This window comes from Anomaloglossus baeobatrachus, chromosome 11, assembly GCF_048569485.1.
Source record: "Anomaloglossus baeobatrachus isolate aAnoBae1 chromosome 11, aAnoBae1.hap1, whole genome shotgun sequence".
Lineage (NCBI taxonomy): Eukaryota > Metazoa > Chordata > Amphibia > Anura > Aromobatidae > Anomaloglossus > Anomaloglossus baeobatrachus.
Genome location: NC_134363.1, coordinates 153,117,620 through 153,139,858, shown reverse-complemented (window position 1 = coordinate 153,139,858; position 22,239 = coordinate 153,117,620). Strand labels below are relative to the sequence as shown.

General features: G+C 52.7%; 1 protein-coding gene across 2 annotated transcripts in view; it reads left to right on the top strand.

Annotated features, from left to right (window-relative positions):
* The window catches only part of CFAP74 (cilia and flagella associated protein 74), a 365,782-nt gene that overhangs the window by 205,921 nt on the left and 137,622 nt on the right, over nt 1-22,239 (top strand). For both annotated transcript variants that reach the window (XM_075327962.1, XM_075327961.1), the window contains exon 22: nt 9,236-9,364. In XM_075327962.1, coding sequence (XP_075184077.1) covers nt 9,236-9,364 — 129 coding nt within the window. The remainder of the gene's footprint in view (nt 1-9,235; nt 9,365-22,239) is intronic.

Below are 22,239 nucleotides of genomic sequence, written 5' to 3'. Positions count from 1 at the left end.
CGCTTAACAAGTAACCCACTTAACGAGAATTTCGCTTAACAAGCAAAGCTTTCTGTAAATTTGTAACTCGGTTTACGAGAAAGCTTTGCTGTACGCGCAAAATACTCACCGCACACACTTCCGGTTCCGCACATCCACCGCGCTCTGACCCGCACTTGCAGTCCACACAAACACACGCGCACACACATACAGTATTATGCTCATCTTACCTTCTGTTCCACCACCGGCCTCATGGTTCTTGTAGTCCGCCGGTACATCGCGCCGTCCTGGCGGCGAAATACACGAACCAGGAGGCCGGCGATGGAACGGAAGGTAAGGTGAGTATATAATAGGTGTACCTTCAGTTCCATCGCCGGTCTCCTAGGTCCTGTAGTTCGCCGCTCCACTCCAGGCTGTGCATCGGCAACCATAGCGACGAAGCAGGAACTTCCTCTGTTACCGCTACTCAAAGGCAGCGCGCTGACCAATCAGAGGCAAGCATCTCCTGCCTTTGACGTCAGCGCTCTGGCAGCGGAGGTTCCTCCCTCATCGTTATGGTAACCTGATACACAGCCTGCACTGGAGAACAGCAAGTCCCAGGAGACCGGCGATGGAACAGAAGGTGAGGTGAGCATAATATGGGCGTGTGCGTGCGTGCTTGTGTGTTTGTGTGTGTTTGTGTGAGTATGTGTGTGTTTGTGCATGTGTGGAATGACACAATAGGGGACCAGGATGAGATATTTAACACATTGTGGAACGAATTGTCTGCATTGCAATGATTTCCTATGGGAAATCTTGCTTTGCTGAACGAGTAACTTGGTTAACAAGCACAGTCCCAGAACGGATTGTTCTCGTTAACCAAGGGTCCACTGTACTGTATATTTAGAATGGATTAGGGGATAACATCATGGTTGTGAGGTTTGTTTGTTTTTTTAAAAGCTCCTGTGTTTACTTTTTAGCTTTTTGGAACAATTTTACACTTTAAAGATTGACGGCACATTTGTTATTAAAAAACAAAAAAAGAAAACATGAGCTCACTGATTGGCTGCAGCGCTGATGTGATGTCAGCGCTGCAGACAATATCAGATTCCAGGTCTCAGTGCTGGACCTGGCAGCGGTGAGTAGAGCACAGCTTATTTGTTTGTTTTAAACTAACTGCAGCCGTGGAATAGAAGTTTTCTGAAACCAGAAAACACCTTTAATTTAGTTAGACAGCATTCTTAAACTTTGTGCAACACTAGTTACACAACAGGCCATGCGCAGCATCAATGTTCTGTAACCACTCATGATGATGTGCGAAAAAAGTTGAAACATCACCGCAATTTAAGTGATTTCTTGTAAAGCTTTGGATGATTCAGACTTGAGGCTAAATGTGAGAAGTCGTCGACAGATGTATTATGCATAAAACTTGTTAATCTTCTTTTACTTTGATGTTTGGCAAGCAGAGGTTAATACCACCCGAACCCTTCCAACATAATTGGATGAAAGAAGAAAGTAAACTTTCCAATTATAGGGACAGAATGTTATACTGAACAGTAACATTACATTATATTAACATATTCACATTTCATACCATGTATCTGCGGAGGCGGCACAAGGAGAAATCATATCTGATATTGTCCGAAAACCACACTGTATCTGCATATGTTTAAACAGGAGGACAAAGTGGGCACATATACCATACAAATTACAAATTTTATTAAGTTAATTTAAAAATTGCACACAAAAGGACAGACAACAGTAAGTGTGGGGAGCGTAGTCCAAGATCACACTAAGTATAAAGGATATAATGCACAAAAATTATGTCATGACAGTACAATGTATAGCTAATACACAAAGTGGCTGGTGCAGCAGAAAATGGGGCTAACAAAGACCATATATATCAGTTTAGAGTAAGAATGCAGATACAGATTCAACCCATATAAGGTGCTCGTATAATACAAGCACTGCATTACCTGAGGTTATTGTGTTATAGTATTTGTGGTACAGAGGAAGCCCCGCAATAATGTCCCGACGCGCGTTTCACATGTTTAATTGCTCGTTTTATCAAGGGGACTCCCTTGCTAAATGTCCTCTTCTTTAAACATCTTTTCTTTATCGTTCCTATGGGAGACCCAGACATTGGGTGTATAGCTTCTGCCTCCGGAGGACACACAAAGTACTACACTCAAAAGTGTAGCTCCTCCCTCTGAGCTTATACACCCCCTGGAGAACCAGATCTAGCCAGTTCATTGCTTTGTGTTCAGGAGGCATACATCCACACATGCATTCTCATCTGATTTTTCATTTTTGGAAAGAGTTTGAAGAAAAGCGGGTCCAAGCCTGGACCCCCGGCATGTCCCTTCTCACCCCACTGTGTCGGCGGTGCTGTTAAGGTTGATTCCAAGGCTGGAGCCTTACATGCTGTGCTCCTTCACCATCCCTCCGGGCTCTGGCTTGAAGTGGGAGCCAGCACGGTTCTCCATGCTTGGCAGGAGACCGGTCTCCATCCGCAGCCCTTCAGGATCCTGCTGGACCGGAGAACTCGCTCCCAGGGACTTGGAACCCTTCGTCTCAGCAAGCTAAGTACCTGAAACGTTTATATATGGGGGTCCCTTGTACTTTATTGTTGGGGGAGAGTGTGCTGAGTGATTTTTGTGACATTTCCGGCGGGTTCTCTAGCTGTCGCCTGAGAACCGCGCCGATGGTGCCTGCGCGCCGGCCGCACCGCTCAAATTTAGGCCCCGGCTTCGCCGGAGGCCTACTTTCGGTTTCACTGCCCTCGCATGTCATTCATGCAGAGGGACAGTGCGGCTCCGCCCAGCGGCCGTTCTACACAGGGGAGAGACACTCCTCACTGAGTTCATGTCTCCTCCCCTGTAGATCTCTTTGGCCCTCCAGATCCCGCTCTCAGAGTGAGTCCCGCCCCCTCTCTTCACTCCGGCGCCATTTTCTCAGCGTTCTTCCCTGCGATCAGCGCTGGCTGCAGCATCCCTGCTGAGGTGCCTGGGGGTCCGGGCTTTGGGATCTGGAGGGCACACAAACCGCTCCAGCAGTCTGGTAAGCCACAACCTCTGGTTGTGGACCTCTGTATATACTCTCTGGGGGTCATTCTGGCAGAGCCCCCACTTCAGCAGCATGTCTCACACGAGGAGCAAGGCTCCAAAGCTGTATTCAGTATGCACTGCATGTAAGCTCCTACTGCTTGAACCGAGCACCTATCCACATTGTGATGCCTGCTCTAACCTGACGATGCCTCAGCCATGAATCGCCCCCCCAGTGGTCTCTCAGGCTGCTCCGGTCCCTGTGGCTGAACCCCCGGCTTGGGTAGAATCCTTATCTAGGTCTATCTCCCAGTCTTTTGCCGACTCCATGGGACAGCTGTCCAGGACTTTGCTGAACATGCATCAGCCCCCTTCACAGGGTGCCTCTGCTGCTAGGGCTCTCTCAGCGGAGCTCACAGAGGATTCATCATCTGGTCCCAGACCCCGTCCTCCTAAAAGGAGACGCAGGGCTCCCTCTCCTTCCTCGTCCCGCGGCTCTGTTTCAGACGCTGACTCGCGGGACGAGGAGGATGCCTTTACAGGGGGCTCGGAGGCTAACTCCACGTGCCCCATTGATCTGTCAGAAAGTGACTCAGATGTTAGTGATTTGATTGTGTCCATTAATTCTGTACTGGATCTCAATCCGCCAGTATCAGAGGAGCAACCCTCTCTGGCAGAAAAGCTCCAGCTTACCTCGCCTAAGAGGACAAAGAGTGTGTTCTTTAACCACTCCAGTTTTCAGGCCGCTGTGTCCAAGCCCAGGGCCTGTCCTGACAAACGCTTGCCCAAAGCGTGGTTCTGATGACCGGTTTCCATTTCCACCTGAGGTGGTCAAGGAGTGGGCTCATTCACCAAAGGTAGACCCTCCGGTGTCTAGGCTATCAGCCCGGACCGTTGTGTCGGTGGCTGACGGCACCTCACTTAAGGATTCCACTGACCGCCAGGTCGACCTTCTGGCCAAATCTGTATATGAGGCGGCAGGGGCCTCGTTCTCCCCAACTTTTGCAGCAGTGTGGGCTCTCAAAGCCATCTCTGCTTCTCTGGAGGAGATGCATTCCCTCACCAGGGAATCTATGCCCGAACTGGTTACCTTAACTTCCCAAGCTTCAGCTTTTTCATCCTATGCCATGTCTGCCATGCTGGAGGCTTCTCACCGCACTGCGGTGGCGTCGGCTAATTCCCTCGCTATCCGCAGGATCTTGTGGCTTCGAGAGTGGAAGGCAGATGCTTCCTCAAAGAAGTTCCTTGCTGGACTCCCTTTTGCTGGGTCCAGGCTGTTCGGTGAACAGCTGGATGAAATTATTAAGGAGGCTACTGGCGGGAAGAGTACTTCCATGCCCCAAACCAAAACCAGGAAACCTGTCCAGGGTAGGAATCAGTCGAGGTTTCGTTCCTTTCGTTCCTCCAACTGGTCGTCCTCTAAGCCCTCAGCCTCGTCCACTAACTCAGCCAAGGACCAAAAATCCAACTGGCGCACAAAAGCGCGTCCACAGAAGACCGCAGGAGCTGCTGCCACTAAGGCAGCCTCCTCTTGACTATCTGTCCGCGTCAGCAACGTCCTTAGTCGGTGGCAGGCTCTCCCACTTTGGCGACGTGTGGTTTCAACACGTCTCCGATCAGTGGGTGCGGGATATCATCTCCCACGGCTACAGGATAGAATTCTCTTCCAGCCCGCCAAACAGATTTTTTCTGTCAACTCCCCCCTGCGCCAAGGCCGCCGCCTTCTCTCAGGCCGTGGCATCCTTGCAGGCCAACGGAGTAATTGTACCGGTTCCCGCCCGGGAACGGTTCAGAGGTTTCTACTCAAATCTCTTCCTAGTCCCCAAAAAGGACGGTTCCTTCCGGCCCATCCTGGATATCAAACTTCTCAACAAGCATGTTCAGGTGCGGCATTTTCGCATGGAGTCTCTGCGGTCAGTCATTGCCTCAATGACCCAAGGGGATTTCCTGGCATCCATCGACATCAGAGATGCCTATCTGCATGTGCCAATTGCAGTTTCACACCAGCATTGGCTACGTTTTGCAATCAGAGAGGAACATTTCCAATTCGTGGCTCTCCCCTTCGGGTTAGCCACAGCCCCTCGGGTATTCACCAAGGTCATGGCAGCAGTGGTTGCGGTTCTGCACCTCCAGGGGTTGGCAGTGCTTCCTTACCTGGACGACCTTCTAGTCAAGGCTTCATCCAGCGCAGACTGTCAGCGGAGTGTCTCGCTCACTCTCGCCACTCTAGCCCAATTCGGGTGGCTTGTCAATCTGCCCAAATCCATTCTGACTCCGACCCAGAGGCTCACGTACCTAGGGATGCAGTTCAAGACTTTGCCGGCACTTGTGAAGTTGCCCTTAATCAAACAGCAGTCCCTCCAACTGGCGGTGCGCTCTCTGCTGAGGCCCCGCCGTTATTCCATCAGGCACCTCATGCAGGTGCTGGGTCAGATGGTGGCGTCAATGGAGGCTGTTCCCTTTGCAAAGTTCCATCTGCGGCCACTGCAGCTGGACATTCTCCGCTGTTGGGACAAGCGGCCTTCCTCCTTGCACAGGTTAGTGGCTCTGTCGCCACAGACCAGGAGCTCTCTTCAGTGGTGGCTTCGGCCCCTCTCTCTGTCTCAGGGGCGCTCCTTCCTGGCCCCGTCCTGGGTGATCCTCACCACGGATGCCAGTCTATCCGGCTGGGGAGCGGTATGTCTCCAACACAGAGCACAGGGCACTTGGACTCCGTCCGAGTCAGCCCTCTCGATCAATGTGCTGGAAACCAGAGCCGTGCTTCTGGCTCTCCTAGCTTTTCACCACCTATTGGCGGGCAAGCACATCCGAGTCCAGTCAGACAACGCGACAGCGGTTGCCTACATCAATCACCAAGGCGGGACACGCAGCCGCCTGGCAATGTTGGAGGTACAACGCATCCTTCAATGGACGGAGGACTCCAAGTCTACCATATCCGCAGTCCACATCCCAGGCGTGGAAAACTGGGAAGCAGATTATCTCAGCCGTCAAACCGTGGACAGTGGCGAGTGGTCCCTGCATCCGGCAGTGTTTCAGTCAATCTGCCGCAAGTGGGGCACTCCGGAAGTGGACCTAATGGCATCCCGTCACAACAACAAGGTTCCGGTTTACGTGGCTCGCTCCCACGATCCTCAGGCCTTCGCCGCGGACGCTCTGGTTCAAGACTGGTCCCAGTTTCGTCTGTCCTAAAGTGTTTCCCCCTCTAGCTCTCTTGCCCAGAGTTCTGCGCAAGATCAGAATGGAGGGCCGTCGAGTCATCCTCATTTCTCCGGACTGGCCCAGGCGAGCTTGGTACCCAGACCTGCTCCATCTGTCCGTAGAGGTGCCGTGGCATCTTCCGGACCGTCCAGACCTTCTCTCACAAGGTCTGTTTTTCCGCCAGAATTCTGATGCTCTCAGATTGACGGCGTAGCTCTTGAGTCCTGGATCTTGACGGCTTCTGGTATTCCTCCTGAAGTCATCTCCACTATGACTCGGGCCCGGAAGTCTTCCTCTGCCAAGATCTATCACAGGACTTGGAAGATTTTCCTGTCCTGGTGTCGCTCTTCGGGCCATCCTCCTTAGCCTTTTTCCTTGCCGACCCTTCTGTCCTTTCTACAGTCCGGTCTGCAGCTGGGACTGTCCCTCAACTCTCTCAAGGGACAAGTCTCGGCTCTGTCAGTGCTGTTCCAGCGGCGTATCGCCCGGCTGGCTCAGGTCCGCACCTAATTGCAGGGCGCGTCTCACATCATTCCGCCTTACCGGCGGCCCTTGGATCCCTGGGACCTCAATTTGGTTCTCACGGTTTTGCAGAAACCCCCCTTTGAGCCTCTTAGGGAGGTTTCTTTGTTTCGTTTTTCACAGAAAGTGGTCTTTCTAGTGGCCATAACTTCCCTCAGGAGAGTCTCTGATTTGTCTGCGCTCTCTTCGGAGTCACCTTTTTTGGTTTTTCATCAAGACAAGGTGGTTCTCCGTCCTACTCCGGACTTTCTCCCTAAGGTGGTTTCTCCTTTCCAGGACATTACCCTACCTTCCTTTTGTCCGGCTCCTGTTCATCGCTTTGAGAAAGCGTTGCATTCTCTGGATCTGGTGCGGGTTCTCCGGATCTATGTGTCTCGCACCGCTGCTCTTAGGCAGTGCACCTCTCTTTTTGTGCTAACCACAGGTCGGCGTAAGGGCCTCTCTGCTTCTAAGCCGACCTTAGCCCGTTGGATTAGGTCGACCATTTCGGATGCCTACCAGTGTTCTCAGGTGCCTCCCCCGCCGGGGATCAAGGCACACTCGACCAGAGCTGTCGGTGCCTCTTGGGCTTTCAGGCACCAGGCTACGGCTCAGCAAGTCTGTCAGGCTGCCACTTGGACTAGCCTGCATACCTTTTCAAAGCACTACCAAGTGCATGCTCATGCTTCGGCAGATGCGAGCTTGGGCAGACGCATCCTTCAGGCGGCTGTCGCCCATTTGTGAAGTTAGGCTCCGCCTACTTCTCAGTTTTTCTGTTTATTCCCACCCATGGACTGCTTTGAGACGTCCCAATGTCTGGGTCTCCCATAGGAATGATAAAGAAAAAGAGAATTTTGTTTACTTACCGTAAATTCTTTATCTTATAGTTCCGTATTGGGAGACCCAGCACCCTCCATGTTGCCTGTTGGCAGTTTCTTGTTCCGCGTGTTATCACCGGCTGTTGTCGTGGACAGAGTCTCCGGTTGTTCCGGTTCTTGCTCTGTTTTTACTTGTGGGTGGCTATTCTCCTTCAGCTTTTGCACTAAACTTGCTAGATCTGGTTCTCCAGGGGGTGTATAAGCTCAGAGGGAGGAGCTACACTTTTGAGTGTAGTACTTTGTGTGTCCTCCGGAGGCAGAAGCTATACACCCAATGTCTGGGTCTTCCAATACGGAACTATAAGAAAAAGAATTTACGGTAAGTAAACAAAATTCTCTTTTTGATGTGTGAATATATGCAAGACATATCATATAACCATACAGGGAATTATGCATCTATATCTCATGGCCAACATTTTTTGTATTTTTGTCTAAGGGTACTTTCACACTTGCGTTATTTTCCTTCCGTTACAATCCGCCCTTTTGGGAAACAGCGGAATCCGTTAACGGATTCCGCTGTTTCCCATAGACTTGTATGGTTGACGGATTGTACCAAAAGGAGCTGCGTTGCTTCCGCTGGGCGACGCTCCGTTGCTTCCGCCCAGCGGGAGGAACGCAGCATGTAACGTTATTGTGAGCAGCGGAATCCTCTGGATTTCACTGCGCATGCTCTTTTTTTTTTTTTTTTTTTTTTAAATCAAACTTTATTTTGGCTCGCGGTGGCCGAACGTTCAGCTGAGCGCCCGGCCGTCGGCAAGCGACAGCGCTCAGCTGAATGACCGGCCACCAGCATGCCCGGCCGCCGGCAAGTCACAGCGCTCAGCTGAGCGCCCGCCCGCCGGCATGCCCGGGCGCCGGCAAGTGACAGCGATCAGCTGATCACCCGGCGGCCGGCTGCAGGGAGCGATCAGCTGATCACCCGGCGGCCGGGAGCGATCAGCTGATCACCCGGCAGCCGGCTGCAGGGAGCGATCAGCTGATCACCCGGCGGCCGGCTGCAGGGAGCGATCAGCTGATCACCCGGCGGCCGGCTGCAGGGAGCGATCAGCTGATCACCCGGCGGCCGGGAGCGATCAGCTGATCACCCGGCAGCCGGGAGCGATCAGCTGATCACCCGGCGGGCGGGAGCGATCAGCTGATCACCCGGCGGCCGGCTACTGGGAGCAATCAGCTGATCACCCAGCGGCCGGCTGCAGGGAACGATCAGCTGATCGTTCACTATAGTCTGCCGCTGGTAAAACCGGGAAAAAAAAAAAAAAAAATCAAAACGAATTGCGTTGTTTTGCAGCATCCGTTGCATCCGTTGTGTCACTATATGCAACACATCCGTTGCATCCGTTACACAACGCAATGCAACGGATACCGTTCAACGCAAGTGTGAAAGTAGCCTTAATGGAATTGTTGTATTTACTGTATATGCATAACAAACAAAGTACAGACTTGAAAGGTGATAAATTATATTTACTATAGTACTAGTAATAAAACATGCATTACATTTTTGGAATGTATAGAGTCTACGCTGCTTCCTCAAAAGGTCATAGTGAAATAAAATAATGTGCCTCCATTTACTGAAGATATTTTATTGAGCAAACAATATAAGACTTGGTACAACTTCCATAGCTAACATATATTCTTTGTTTGTTTGTTTTTTTGCAGAGCAACTACTGCCCTTCGTTTAAAGTTTGAGATCTGCAAAGAACTAAGGAACCACATGGAGCTGCTTCCAAAGACTGGCTTCATCCAAGCTCAGTCTGCCTTTAGTGTTCAGCTGAAGTTTTTACCAAGGTTAGTGCCCAGAAATCATAATGGATTACGGCATATATATATATATATATATATATATATATATATATATATATATATATATACACACACACACACACACACACACACACACACACACACACACACAAATATTTATAAATAAAAAGAGGGCAAACGCTTAAAACATAATATTTGTGTGTATGTGTATATATGTATGTGTATATATATACACACACATATTATTATGTTTTAAGCGTTTGCCCTCTTTTTATTTATAAATATTTGTGTGTGTGTATAATATATATATATATATATATATATATATATATATATATATCACACATACTGTATATATAACTTTTTTTCCCAAAGAATGTTTATAGACAGTCTGAAGGAGAAAATTATTATTTCAAGTAACAATCATTATATATATATATATATATATATATATATATATATATATATATATATATATATATATATATATAATATATATTGTGAGACTCATGTGGGATTAGTGGATGAGGGCAGGTATATCTCACCCCGGTATCGGTCCTATGTGACTTAGCCTGGTCAGGATCACCTGGCTGCTAATGGATTAATGGGAGGTGAAGGACTGATGTAAAAGGAGTCTGAGAAGTTGGGGGAGGGTCTCCATCTGAGCAACACAGTAAGGCTACTTTCACACATCCGGTTTGAGCCGTGCGGCTCAATCCGGCTGTGAAACCTATGCAACGGATGCGGTGAAAACACCGCATCCTTTGCATAAGTTTTTACATGCGGCCGGTCCGTTTTTTTCCGGTTGCGGCATGCTACTGAGCATGCGCAGTGGAAGAAACCGCATGCGGCGGCCGGATGCGGTTTTTTCCGCATCGCGCCGCATCCGGCGTCCATAGGCATGCATTGAAAATGCGCCGCAGCGGCTGGATGCGGCGCGATGCGGTTTTTTTTGCCAGACAAAAAAACGTTGCAAGACACGTTGCCTCCAGCTGCCGCTTTGATAAATTTTGCCGCATCCGGAAAAAAACGGATGCAACGAAATGCCATCAGGTACAATCCGGTAACAATGCAAATCTATGGGGATAAAACGGATGCGGTACCGGATCCGTTTTAGGCTATGTCCGCACGTTGCTTTTTACCTGCTTTTCTTTGTCGCTCCATTGGGAGACCCAGACAATTGGGTGTATAGCTTCTGCCTCCGGAGGCCACACAAAGTATTACACTTTAAAAAGTGTAACCCCTCCCCTCTGCCTATACACCCTCCCGTAGATCACGGGCTCCTCAGTTTTATGCTTTGTGTGGAAGGAGGCACACATCCACTCATGCATTCTCAACTTAGTTATGTCGGTTGGAAGAAAAGAGGGCCCCCACGGGGCCCCCGGCATATTCCCTTCTCACCCCACTAAGTCGGCGGTGTTGTTAAGGTTGAAGTACCCATTGCGGGTACAGAGGCTGGAGCCACATGCCGTCTCCTTCACCATCCCTTAAGCGGCTCTGGGAGAAGTGGGATCCTAAGCGGTCATCCATTTACTGGGACCGTGCTCCATCCGCAGCCCCTGTGGGAACCTGCCGGACCGGAGCCTCTTCAACCTTAGGGACCGGGCCCTGCAACTCAAAGGTACTCTGTGTCCCCATGGGGGACTGTGCAGGGAGCGCACCTTCTTCCCGGAAGCCGCGGCGGCTGCTGAATCCAGGAGGCCGGTGGACTTCCGCACCGACCGTGCCTGCTTGTCGGGCGCGGTCTCAAATTTAGTCCCCGGCTTCATCGCGGCCTAGTCGCAAAAATCCCGCTCCCGGGCCTGCCTGTCAGGGGTAAGGGCGGGATTACCGGCCTGACGTCGGATGTGAGGGCTGGAGCATCCTGCATGTTTCCTCCCCCCTCACTGATCACTGTGGGGACCCCAGATTCCCGCACTTTGCTGGCGCCGCCCACGGCTCCACTCCTCCCCTGAGAGCTCCGGCAGCCATTTTTTGGCATTTTGCCGGTGGAGGACTCTCAGTGAACAGCTCTGCAGCTCCGGGGGATCCAAGGCAGGGAATCTGGAGGACACACTCCGCTCGTTAGCGGTCGGTAAGCCACACCGGTCACCCGGTGCTGGTCCCCCTAGGGTGCCGGATTAGATACGTATATATCTATATCTATCTGTTCGGTGGGCTGTATACCCCTTTCCCATATACCCTCAGTGATCACTCTCCTAGGAGACAACAGCATGTCGTCCACAAGGAGCAAAGCTGCTAAGGCACAGGGTTTTTTTTTTCGGCCTGTACCTCTTGTGGGGCTATGTTACCTGCGGGTTCCACCTACCCTCACTGTGAGCAATGCTCGACCCCTGTTTCGCTTGCTCAGCCGGAGCCTCGGACACTGGTGGGCCCCTCGGCTCATGTAGACCCCCTGCTCCCCCTGACCAGGCTGCAGGGACAGAGTTCGCCTCTTTTGCTGAGAAACTCTCTGAGTCACTTTCTCAATCCATTACACAGTCTATGGACAAATGGTCTTCTAAGCTGCTAGAGGCTTTGCAGTCCAGACCGGACCCTTCACAGGCCCCGGCCCCTGTTGGCTCGTCGCCTCCAGGCCCCTCTCGGTCCGCGCCACAGCGCGCTCATAGGTTGGGCCCTCGGTCTCAGGCGGAAGACTCCTGACCGGACCGTAGTCCTAGACCGGCTAAGCGGTCTCGCTGGGACTCTTCCCCAACTTCCTCACACTGCTCGGGATCCCAGCTTGAGGACTCTCAGGAAGACGAGGCGGACGTGGGAACTCAGGGCTCTGACCCTGACGTCGCCCTTAACCTTGATACACCTGAGGGGGACGCCTTAGTAAATGATCTTATCTCGTCCATCAACCAGGTGTTAGATCTCTCTCCCCCGCCTCCTCCTGTAGAGGAGTCGGCGTCTCAGCAGGAGAAACACCAGTTTCGGTTCCCCAAACGTACTCGCAATATGTTTTTTGATCACTCTAACTTCAGGGACGCTGTCCAGAAGCCCAGAGCGGTCCCGGACAAGCGCTTTACTAAACGTCACACTGACACGCGTTACCCCTTTCCATCTGAAGTCGTTAAGGGTTGGGCTCACTGTCCCAAGGTGGATCCTCCAGTCTCAAGATTGGCGGCTAGATCCGTGGTGTCGGTTGCAGATGGCTCATCGCTAAAAGATGCCACTGACAGACAGATTGAGCTCCTGGTGAAGTCCATCTATGAGGCCACGGGCGCGTCTTTTGCCCCGGCCTTTGCAGCCGTGTGGGCACTACAAGCTATCTCGGCTTGTCTGACTGAGATTAATGCTGTCACACGTAATTCTGCTCCGCAAGTTGCGTCTTTGACCTCTCAGGCGTCAGCCTTTTCATCCTACGCCATGAACGCCCTCCTGGACTCTGCTAGCCGTACAGCTGTAGCATCCGCTAACTCTGTGGCAGTCCGCAGGGCCATGTGGCTGCGCGAATGGAAGGCAGATTCGGCTTCCAAGAGGTTCTTAACCGGTTTGCCGTTTTCTGGCGAACGTTTGTTTTGCGAACGATTGGATGAGATTATTAAGGAATCCAAAGGGAAGGATTCCTCCTTACCCCAGGCCAAACCTAAGAGACCTCAAGAGAGAAAGGTTCAATCGAGATTTCGGTCCTTTCGTCCCTCCGCCAAGTCCCAATCCTCTTCGTCCAACAGGCCGCAGAAAGGCCAGAGGAACTCCTATGCGTGGCGATCCAAGTCTCGCCCACAAAAGGCCGCAGGAGGCACTGCCTCCAAGACGGCTTCTTCATGACTCTCGGCCTCCCCTGACCGCATCCTCGGTCGGTGGCAGGCTCTCCCGCTTTGGCGACGCCTGGTGGCCACATGTTCAAGACCGATGGGTGAGAGACATTCTGTCTCACGGTTACAGGATAGAGTTCAGCTCTCGTCCCGCGGCTCGCTTTTTCAGAACCTCTCCACCCCCCGCTCAGGCCGACGCACTTTTTCAGGCAGTAGCCGCTCTAAAGATGGAAGGAGTTGTGATCCCCGTTCCCCTTCAGGAACGTGGTCGCGGATTTTACTCCAACTTGTTCGTGGTGCCAAAAAAGGACGGGTCATTCCGTCCCGTTCTGGACCTCAAGCTGCTCAACAGACATGTGAGAACCAGACGGTTCCGGATGGAATCTCTCCGCTCGGTCATCGCCTCAATGTCACAAGGAGACTTCCTAGCATCGATCGACATCAAGGATGCTTATCTCCATGTACCGATCGCACCCGAGCATCAACGTTTCCTGCGTTTCGCTATCGGTGACGAACACCTCCAGTTCGTGGCATTGCCTTTCGGCTTGGCGACAGCACCACGGGTTTTCACCAAAGTCATGGCATCCGTGGTGGCGGTCCTGCATTCTCAGGGCCACTCAGTGATTCCCTACTTGGACGATCTCCTAGTCAGGGCCCCGTCTCGGGTGGCGTGTCAACAAAGTCTATCTGTCGCTCTGGCGACTCTGGAGCGGTTCGGGTGGATCATCAACTTCACTGAAATCCAAGTTGACACCGACCCAATCACTGACGTACCTTGGGATGGAGTTTCATACCCATCAAGCGTTAGTCAAGCTTCCGAGAGACAAACAGCTTTCTCTGCAGGCAGGGGTGCAATCCCTTCTTCGGAGTCAGTCACACCCCTTAAGGCGCCTCATGCACTTCCTGGGGAAGATGGTGGCAGCTATAGAGGCAGTCCCGTTCGCGCAATTCCATCTTCGGCCACTCCAATGGGACATTCTCCGCAAATGGGACAAGAGTTTGGCTTCCCTCGACAGGAACGTCTCTCTTTCCCTTGCAACCAAGACGTCACTTCAGTGGTGGCTCCTTCCCAACTCTCTGTCGCAGGGAAAATCCTTCCTACCCCCAACATGGGCTGTGGTCACCACGGACGCGAGCCTGTCAGGGTGGGGAGGGGTTTTTCTCCACCACAGGGCTCAGGGAACCTGGACTCCGATAGTCATCCCTTCAGATCAATATTCTGGAGATAAGGGCAGTGTATCTCGCCCTATTGGTTTTTCATCGGTGGCTGGAGGGCAGGCAGATCCGTATCCAGTCGGACAACGCCACTGCCGTCGCATACATCAACCACCAAGGCGGCACTCGCAGTCGTCAAGCCTTCCAGGAAGTCCGACGGATTCTGCAGTGGGTGGAAGCCACAGCTTCCACCATCTCCGCAGTTCACATCCCGGGCGTAGAAAACTGGGAAGCAGATTTTCTCAGTCGTCAGGGCATGGACGCGGGGGAATGGTCTCTGCACCCAGACGTGTTTCAAGAGACCTGTCGCCGCTGGGGAACGCCGGACGTCGATCTCATGGCGTCACGGCACAACAACAAAGTCCCGGCATTCATGGCACGGTCTCAGGATCACAGAGCTCTGGCGGCGGACGCGTTAGTTCAGGATTGGTCGCAGTTTCAACTGCCTTATGTGTTTCCTCCTCTGGCGATGCTGCCCAGAGTGTTACGCAAGATCAGGTCCGACTGCCGTCGCGCCATTCTCGTCGCTCCAGACTGGCCGAGGCGGTCGTGGTACCCGGATCTGTGGCATCTCACGGTGGGTCAACCGTGGGCGCTTCCAGACCGCCCAGACTTGCTGTCACAAGGCCCGTTTTTCCATCTGAATTCTGTGGCCCTCAACCTGACTGTGTGGCCATTGAGTCCTGGCTCCTAGCGTCTTCAGGGTTATCTCAGGATGTCATTGCCACCATGAGACAGGCCGGGAAGCCTACGTCCGCCAAGATCTATTATAGGTCTTGGCAAATCTTCCTATCCTGGTGCGCTAATAACGGTTTTACTCCATGGCCGTTTGCCTTACCCACTTTTCTTTCATTCCTTCAATCCGGAATGGACAAGGGTTTGTCACTTGGCTCTCTCAAGGGCCAAGTATCGGCGCTCTCCGTGTTTTTTCAAAAGCGCCTAGCCAGGCTTCCGCAGGTCCGCACGTTCCTGCAGGGAGTTTGCCACATAGTCCCACCTTACAAGCGTCCGCTGGAACCCTGGGATCTTAACAGGGTGCTAACGGCTCTTCAGAAACCACCTTTCGAGCCGCTGCGGGATGTCTCTCTATCACGTCTTTCGCAGAAGGTGGCCTTCCTAGTGGCAGTCACATCACTTCGGAGAGTGTCTGAGCTAGCAGCGCTGTCATGCAAAGCCCCCTTCCTGGTGTTTCACCAGGATAAGGTGGTTCTGCGTCCGGTCCCGGAATTTCTCCCTAAGGTGGTATCCCCTTTTCATCTAAATCAGGATATCTCCTTGCCTTCATTTTGCCCTAATCCAATTCACCAGTGTGAAAAGGATTTGCACTCTTTGGATCTTGTGAGAGCACTCCGGCTCTACGTGTCTCGCACGGCGCCCCTGCGTCGTTCAGATGCGCTCTTTGTCCTTGTCGCTGGCCAGCGTAAGGGCTCGCAGGCTTCCAAGTCAACCTTGGCTCGGTGGATCAAGGAACCGATTCTCGAAGCCTACCGTTCTTCTGGGCTTCCACTTCCTTCAGGGCTGAAAGCCCATTCTACCAGAGCCGTGGGTGCGTCCTGGGCATTGCGGCACTGGGCTACGGCTCAGCAGGTGTGTCAGGCAGCTATGTGGTCTAGTCTGCACACTTTCAAGAAACACTATCAAGTGCATACCTATGCTTCGGCAGACGCCAGTCTAGGTAGGCGAGTCCTTCAGGCGGCGGTTGCCCACCTGTAAGAGGGGGCCGTTTTTTCGGCTCTTTGTTATTGAGGTATTCTTTTACCCACCCAGGGACTGCTCTTGGACGTCCCAATTGTCTGGGTCTCCCAATGGAGCGACAAAGAAGAAGGGAATTTTGTTTACTTACCGTAAATTCCTTTTCTTTGTCGCTCCATTGGGAGACCCAGACAATTGGGTGTATAGCTTCTGCCTCCGGAGGCCACACAAAGTATTACACTTTAAAAAGTGTAACCCCTCCCCTCTGCCTATACATCCTCCCGTGCATCACGGGCTCCTCAGTTTTATGCTTTGTGTGGAAGGAGGCACACATCCACTCATGAATTCTCAGATTAGTTATATCGGTTGGAAGAAAAGTGGGCCCCCACGGGGCCCCCGGCATGTTCCCTTCTCACCCCACTAAGTTGGCGGTGCTGTTAAGGTTGAGGTACCCATTGCGGGTACAAAGGCCGGAGCCTCATGCCGTCTCCTTCACCATCCCTTAGCGGCTCTGGGAGAAGTGGGAACCTGAGCAGTCATCCATCCACTGGGACCGTGCTCCCTCCGCAGCCCCTGTGGGAATCTGTCGGACAGGAGTTTATTTATCCTCAGGGACCGGGCCCTGCATCACTAAGGTACTCTGTATCCCCATGGGGGATGTGCATGGAGCGCCTTCATCCCGGACGCTGCAGCAGCTGCTTATTTGTGACGGCCGGCGGACTTCCGCGCCGACCGCGCCTGTTTGTCGGCCGCGGTCTTAAATTTAGTCCCCGGCTTCAATTGCGGCCTAGTAGCAAAACTCCCGCCCCCGGGCCTGTCTATCAGGGGTAAGGGCGGGACGGCCGGCCTGACGTCGGCTGTGAGGGCCGGAGCATCCTGTATGTTTCCTCCCCCCTCACTGATCACTGTGGGGACTCCAGATTCCCGCACTTTTTCTAACGCCGCCCACGGCTCCACTCCTCCCCTGAGAGCTCCGGCAGCCATTTCTTTGGCATTCTGCCTGTGGAGGATTTCCTGGAAAGAGCTCTGCAACGCTGGGAGACCTAAGGCAGGGAATCTGGAGGACATACACTCCGCTTTTTAGCGGTCGGTAAGCCACACCGGTCACCCGGTGCTGGTCCCCTTAGGGTGCCGGAATAGATACTATATATATATTTATATATTTCTGTTCGGTCGGGCTGTATACCCTTCCCATATACCCTCAGTGATCACTCTCCTAGGAGACAACAGCATGTCGTCCACAAGGAGCAAGGGTGCTAAGGCACAGGGTTATTTTGCGACCTGTACCTCTTGTGCGGCTAAGTTACCTGCGGGTTCCACCTACCCTCACTGTGAGCAATGCTCAACCCCTGTTTTGCTTCCTCAACCCGAGCCTCGGTCACTAGTGGGCCCCTCGGCTTAGGTAGAACCCCTTGCTCCCCCTGTCCAGGCGGCAGGGACAGAGTTTGCAGTCTTTTCTGAAAAACTCTGAGTCACTCACACAATCCATGGCTCAGTCTATGGACAAATGGTCTGCCAAGCTGCTTGAAGCTTTGCAGTCCAGACCGGTCCTTACACAAGCCCCGGGCCCTGTTGGATCTTCACCTCCAGGCCCCTCTCTGTCCGCGCCGCAGCACGTTCCCAGGGGTGGCCCTAGGTCTCACGTGGAGGACTCCGGCCCGGACCACAGTCCCAGACCGGCTAAGCGGGCCCGCTGGGAATCTTCCCCGACTTCTTCACGCTGCTCGGGTTCCCAGCGTGAGGACTCTCTGGAGGACGAGGCGGACGTCGCAGCTCAGGGCTCTGACACTGACGTTGCTCTCAATCTTGATACACCTGAAGGGGACGCCATAGTAAATGACCTTATCTCGTCCATCAACCAGCTGTTAGATATCTCTCCCCCGCCGCCACCGGTAGAGGAGTCGACTTCTCAGCAGGAGAAACACCAGTTTCGGTTCCCTAAACGTACACGGAGTGCGTTTTTCGATCACTCTAACTTCAGAGATGCTGTCCAGAAGCCCAGAGCGGTTCCGGACAAGCGCTTTACTAAGCGCCTTACTGACACACGTTACCCCTTCCCCTCTGACGTGGTTAAGGGTTGGGCTCAATGTCCCAAGGTGGATCCCCCAGTCTCTAGATTGGCGGCTAGATCTGTGGTATCGGTTGCAGATGGATCATCGCTAAAGGATGCCACTGACAGGCAGATAGAGCTCCTGGTAAAATCCATCTATGAAGCCACGGGCGCGTCTTTTGCCCCGGCCTTTGCAGCCGTGTGGGTACTACAAGCTATCTCAGCTTGTCTGGCTGAGATAAATGCGGTCACACGTAATTCTGCTCCGCAGGTTGCGTCTTTGACTTCTCAGGCGTCAGCTTTTTCTTCCTACGCCATGAACGCAGTTTTAGACTCTGCTAGCCGTACAGCGGTGGCATCCGCTAACTCTGTGGCAGTCCGCAGGGCCATGTGGCTGCGCGAATGGAAGGCAGACTCGGCTTCCAAGAGGTTCTTAACCGGTTTGCCGTTTGCTGGCGACCGCTTGTTTGGTGAACGATTGGATGAGATTATTAAGGAATCCAAGGGAAAGGACTCCTCCTTACCCCAGTCCAAACCAAAGAGACCTCAGCAACGGAAAATACAATCGAGGTTTCGGTCCTTTCGTCCCTCCGCCAAGCCCCAATCCTCTTCGTCCAGCAGGCCGGAGAAAGGCCAGAGGAACTCCTATGCGTGGCGGTCCAAGTCACGCCCCCAAAAGGCCGCAGGAGGCACTGCTTCCAAGACGGCCTCCTCATGACTCTCGGCATCCCCGAACCGAATCCTCGGTCGGTGGCAGGCTCTCCCGCTTTTGCGACGCCTGGTGGCCACATGTTCAAGACCGATGGGTGAGAGACATTCTGTCTCACGGTTACAGGATAGAGTTCAGCTCTCGTCCCCCGACTCGTTTCTTCAGAACATCTCCGCCCCCCGAGCGAGCCGATGCACTTTTTCAGGCGGTGAACGCTCTGAAGACAGAAGGAGTTGTGATCCCTGTTCCCCTCCAGGAACATGGTCGCGGCTTTTACTCCAACTTGTTTGTGGTGCCAAAGAAGGACGGCTCGTTCCGTCCCGTTCTGGACCTCAAACTGCTCAACAGACATGTGAGCACCAGACGGTTTCGGATGGAGTCTCTCCGCTCTGTCATCGCTTCGATGTCACAAGGAGACTTCCTAGCATCGATCGACATCAAGGATGCTTATCTCCATGTGCCGATCGCACCCGAACATCAACGCTTTTTGCGTTTCGCCATCGGGGACGAACACCTTCAGTTCGTGGCATTGCCTTTCGGCCTGGCGACAGCCCCACGGGTGTTCACCAAGGTCATGGCATCTGTTGTGGCGGTCCTACACTCTCAGGGCCACTCGGTGATTCCCTACTTAGACGATCTTCTGGTCAGGGCACCCTCTCAGATGGCGTGTCAAAACAGCCTTTCCGTCGCTCTGGCGACTCTCCAGCAGTTCGGGTGGATCATCAACTTCCCAAAATCCAAGTTGACACCGACCCAATCACTGACGTACCTTGGGATGGAGTTTCATACTCAGTCAGCAGTAGTCATGCTACCGCTGGACAAGCAGCTTTCGCTGCAGGCAGGGGTGCAATCTCTTCTTCGGGGTCAGTCACACCCCTTGAGGCGCCTCATGCACTTCCTGGGGAAGATGGTGGCAGCGATGGAGGCAGTGCCCTTCGCGCAATTCCATCTGCGGCCACTCCAGTGGGACATTCTCCGCAAATGGGACAGGAGGTCGACTTCACAAGACAGGAACGTCTCTCTTTCCCTTGCAACCAAGACGTCACTTCAGTGGTGGCTCCTTCCCAACTCTCTATCGCAGGGAAAATCCTTCCTACCCCCCACCTGGGCTGTGGTCACGACGGACGCGAGCCTGTCAGGGTGGGGGGCGGTTTTTCTCCACCACAGGGCTCAGGGAACCTGGACTCCGATAGTCATCCCTTCAGATCAATATTCTGGAGATAAGGGCAGTGTATCTAGCCCTATTGGCCTGTCATCGGTGGCTGGAGGGCAGGCAGATCCGGATCCAGTCGGACAACGCCACTGCCGTCGCATACATCAACCACCAAGGCGGCACTCGCAGTCGTCAAGCCTTCCAGGAAGTCCGACGAATTCTGCAGTGGGTGGAAGCCACAGCTTCCACCATCTCCGCAGTTCACATCCCGGGCGTAGAAAACTGGGAAGCAGATTTTCTCAGCCGACAGGGCATGGACGCGGGAGAATGGTCTCTTCACCCAGACGTGTTTCGAGAGATCTGTCGCCGCTGGGGAACGCCGGACGTCGATCTCATGGCGTCACGGCACAACAACAAAGTCCCGGCATTCATGGCCCGGTCTCAAGATCACAGAGCTCTGGCGGCGGACGCATTAGTTCAGGATTGGTCGCAGTTTCGACTGCCCTATGTATTTCCTCCTCTGGCGATGCTGCCCAGAGTGCTGCGCAAGATCAGGTCCGACTGTCGTCGCGCCATTCTCGTCGCCCCAGATTGGCCGAGGCGGTCGTGGTACCCGGATCTGTGGCATCTCACGGTGGGTCAACCGTGGGCGCTCCCAGACCGCCCAGACTTGCTGTCTCAAGGGCCGTTTTTCCATCTGAATTCTGCGGCCCTCAACCTGACTGTGTGGCCATTGAGTCCTGGCTCCTAGCGTCCTCAGGGTTATCTCAAGATGTCATTGCCACTATGAGACAGGCCAGGAAACCAACGTCCGCCAAGATCTATCACAGGTCTTGGAGGATCTTCTTTCATTTCTTCTTTCTTTCGTTCAGATGCGCTCTTTGTCCTTGTCGCTGGCCAGCGTAAGGGTTCGCAGGCTTCCAAGTCAACCTTGGCTCGGTGGATCAAGGAACCGATTCTTGAAGCCTACCGTTCTTCTGGGCTTCCGCTTCCTTTGGGGCTGAAAGCCCATTCTACCAAAGCCGTGGGTGCGTCCTGGGCATTGCGGCACCGGGCTACGGCTCAGCAGGTGTGTCAGGCAGCTACCTGGTCTAGTCTGCACACTTTCACGAAACACTATCAGGTGCATACCTATGCTTCGGCAGGCGCCAGCCTAGGTAGGCGAGTCCTTCAGGCGGCGGTTGCCCACCTGTAAGAGGGGGTCGTTTTCGGCTCTTTTTATCGAGGTATTCTTTTACCCACCCAGGGACTGCTTTTGGACGTCCCAATTGTCTGGGTCTCCCAATGGAGCGACAAAGAAGAAGGGAATTTTGTTTACTTACCGTAAATTCCTTTTCTTCTAGCTCCTATTGGGAGACCCAGCACCCGCCCCTGTTCCCTTCGGGCTGTTTGTTCTTTTGTGTACACATGTTGTTCATGTTGAATTGTTCTTTTGGTTCATGGTTTTCAGTTCTCCGAACATCCTTCGGATTAAATTTACCTTAGACCAATTTATAAGTTTCCTCCTTCCTGCTTTTGCACCAAAACTGAGGAGCCCGTGATGCACGGGAGGGTGTATAGGCAGAGGGGAGGGGTTACACTTTTTAAAGTGTAATACTTTGTGTGGCCTCCGGAGGCAGAAGCTATACACCCAATTGTCTGGGTCTCCCAATAGGAGCTAGAAGAAAAGGAATTTACGGTAAGTAAACAAAATTCCCTTCTTAACTGCTTTTTTGCTGCTTTTTCAACTGCAGCGTTTAATGCCAAAATGGTTGTGTTCTGCTTTTCAAGCAAAGTCTATGGGAATTTGGGTTTCTTGTCCGCACTATGCAGTTCAAACTGCAGGCTTTTTGTTGCAGAACTTTGGTCAAAAACTCAGCTTTGCCGTGCAAAACCCAAATGGCAAAAACAATTGACAAAAAGGCTGCAGTTTGAACTGCATAGTGCGGACAAGAAACCCAAATTCCCATAGACTTTGCTTGAAAAGCAGAACACAACCATTTTGGCATTAAACGCTGCAGTTGAAAAAGCAACAAAAAAGCAGGTAAAAAGCAACGTGCGGACATAGCCTTACCCGTTTTTTTCCGGATTGTACCTGATGGGAAAAAACTGATGTGTGAAAGTAGCCTAAGCCTGTCTATGTAGGAGACACTTGTGAGTTGGAGCAGTGCTTGATGTCTGTATGGTTTAGCTGGAAGGGAGAAGCCCTCCAGTTTGTAGTTAGGATATCACCGTGTATAGTTAGCGCCGGACAGGCAAGGATTTATTTTGTTGGTGTTTTTCTTTTGTTTATGCTTCACTGCAATAAACCTGACCAAGCGTCAGTTACACCTGGAATTCGGCTGTCTGCCTGAGGTGAAT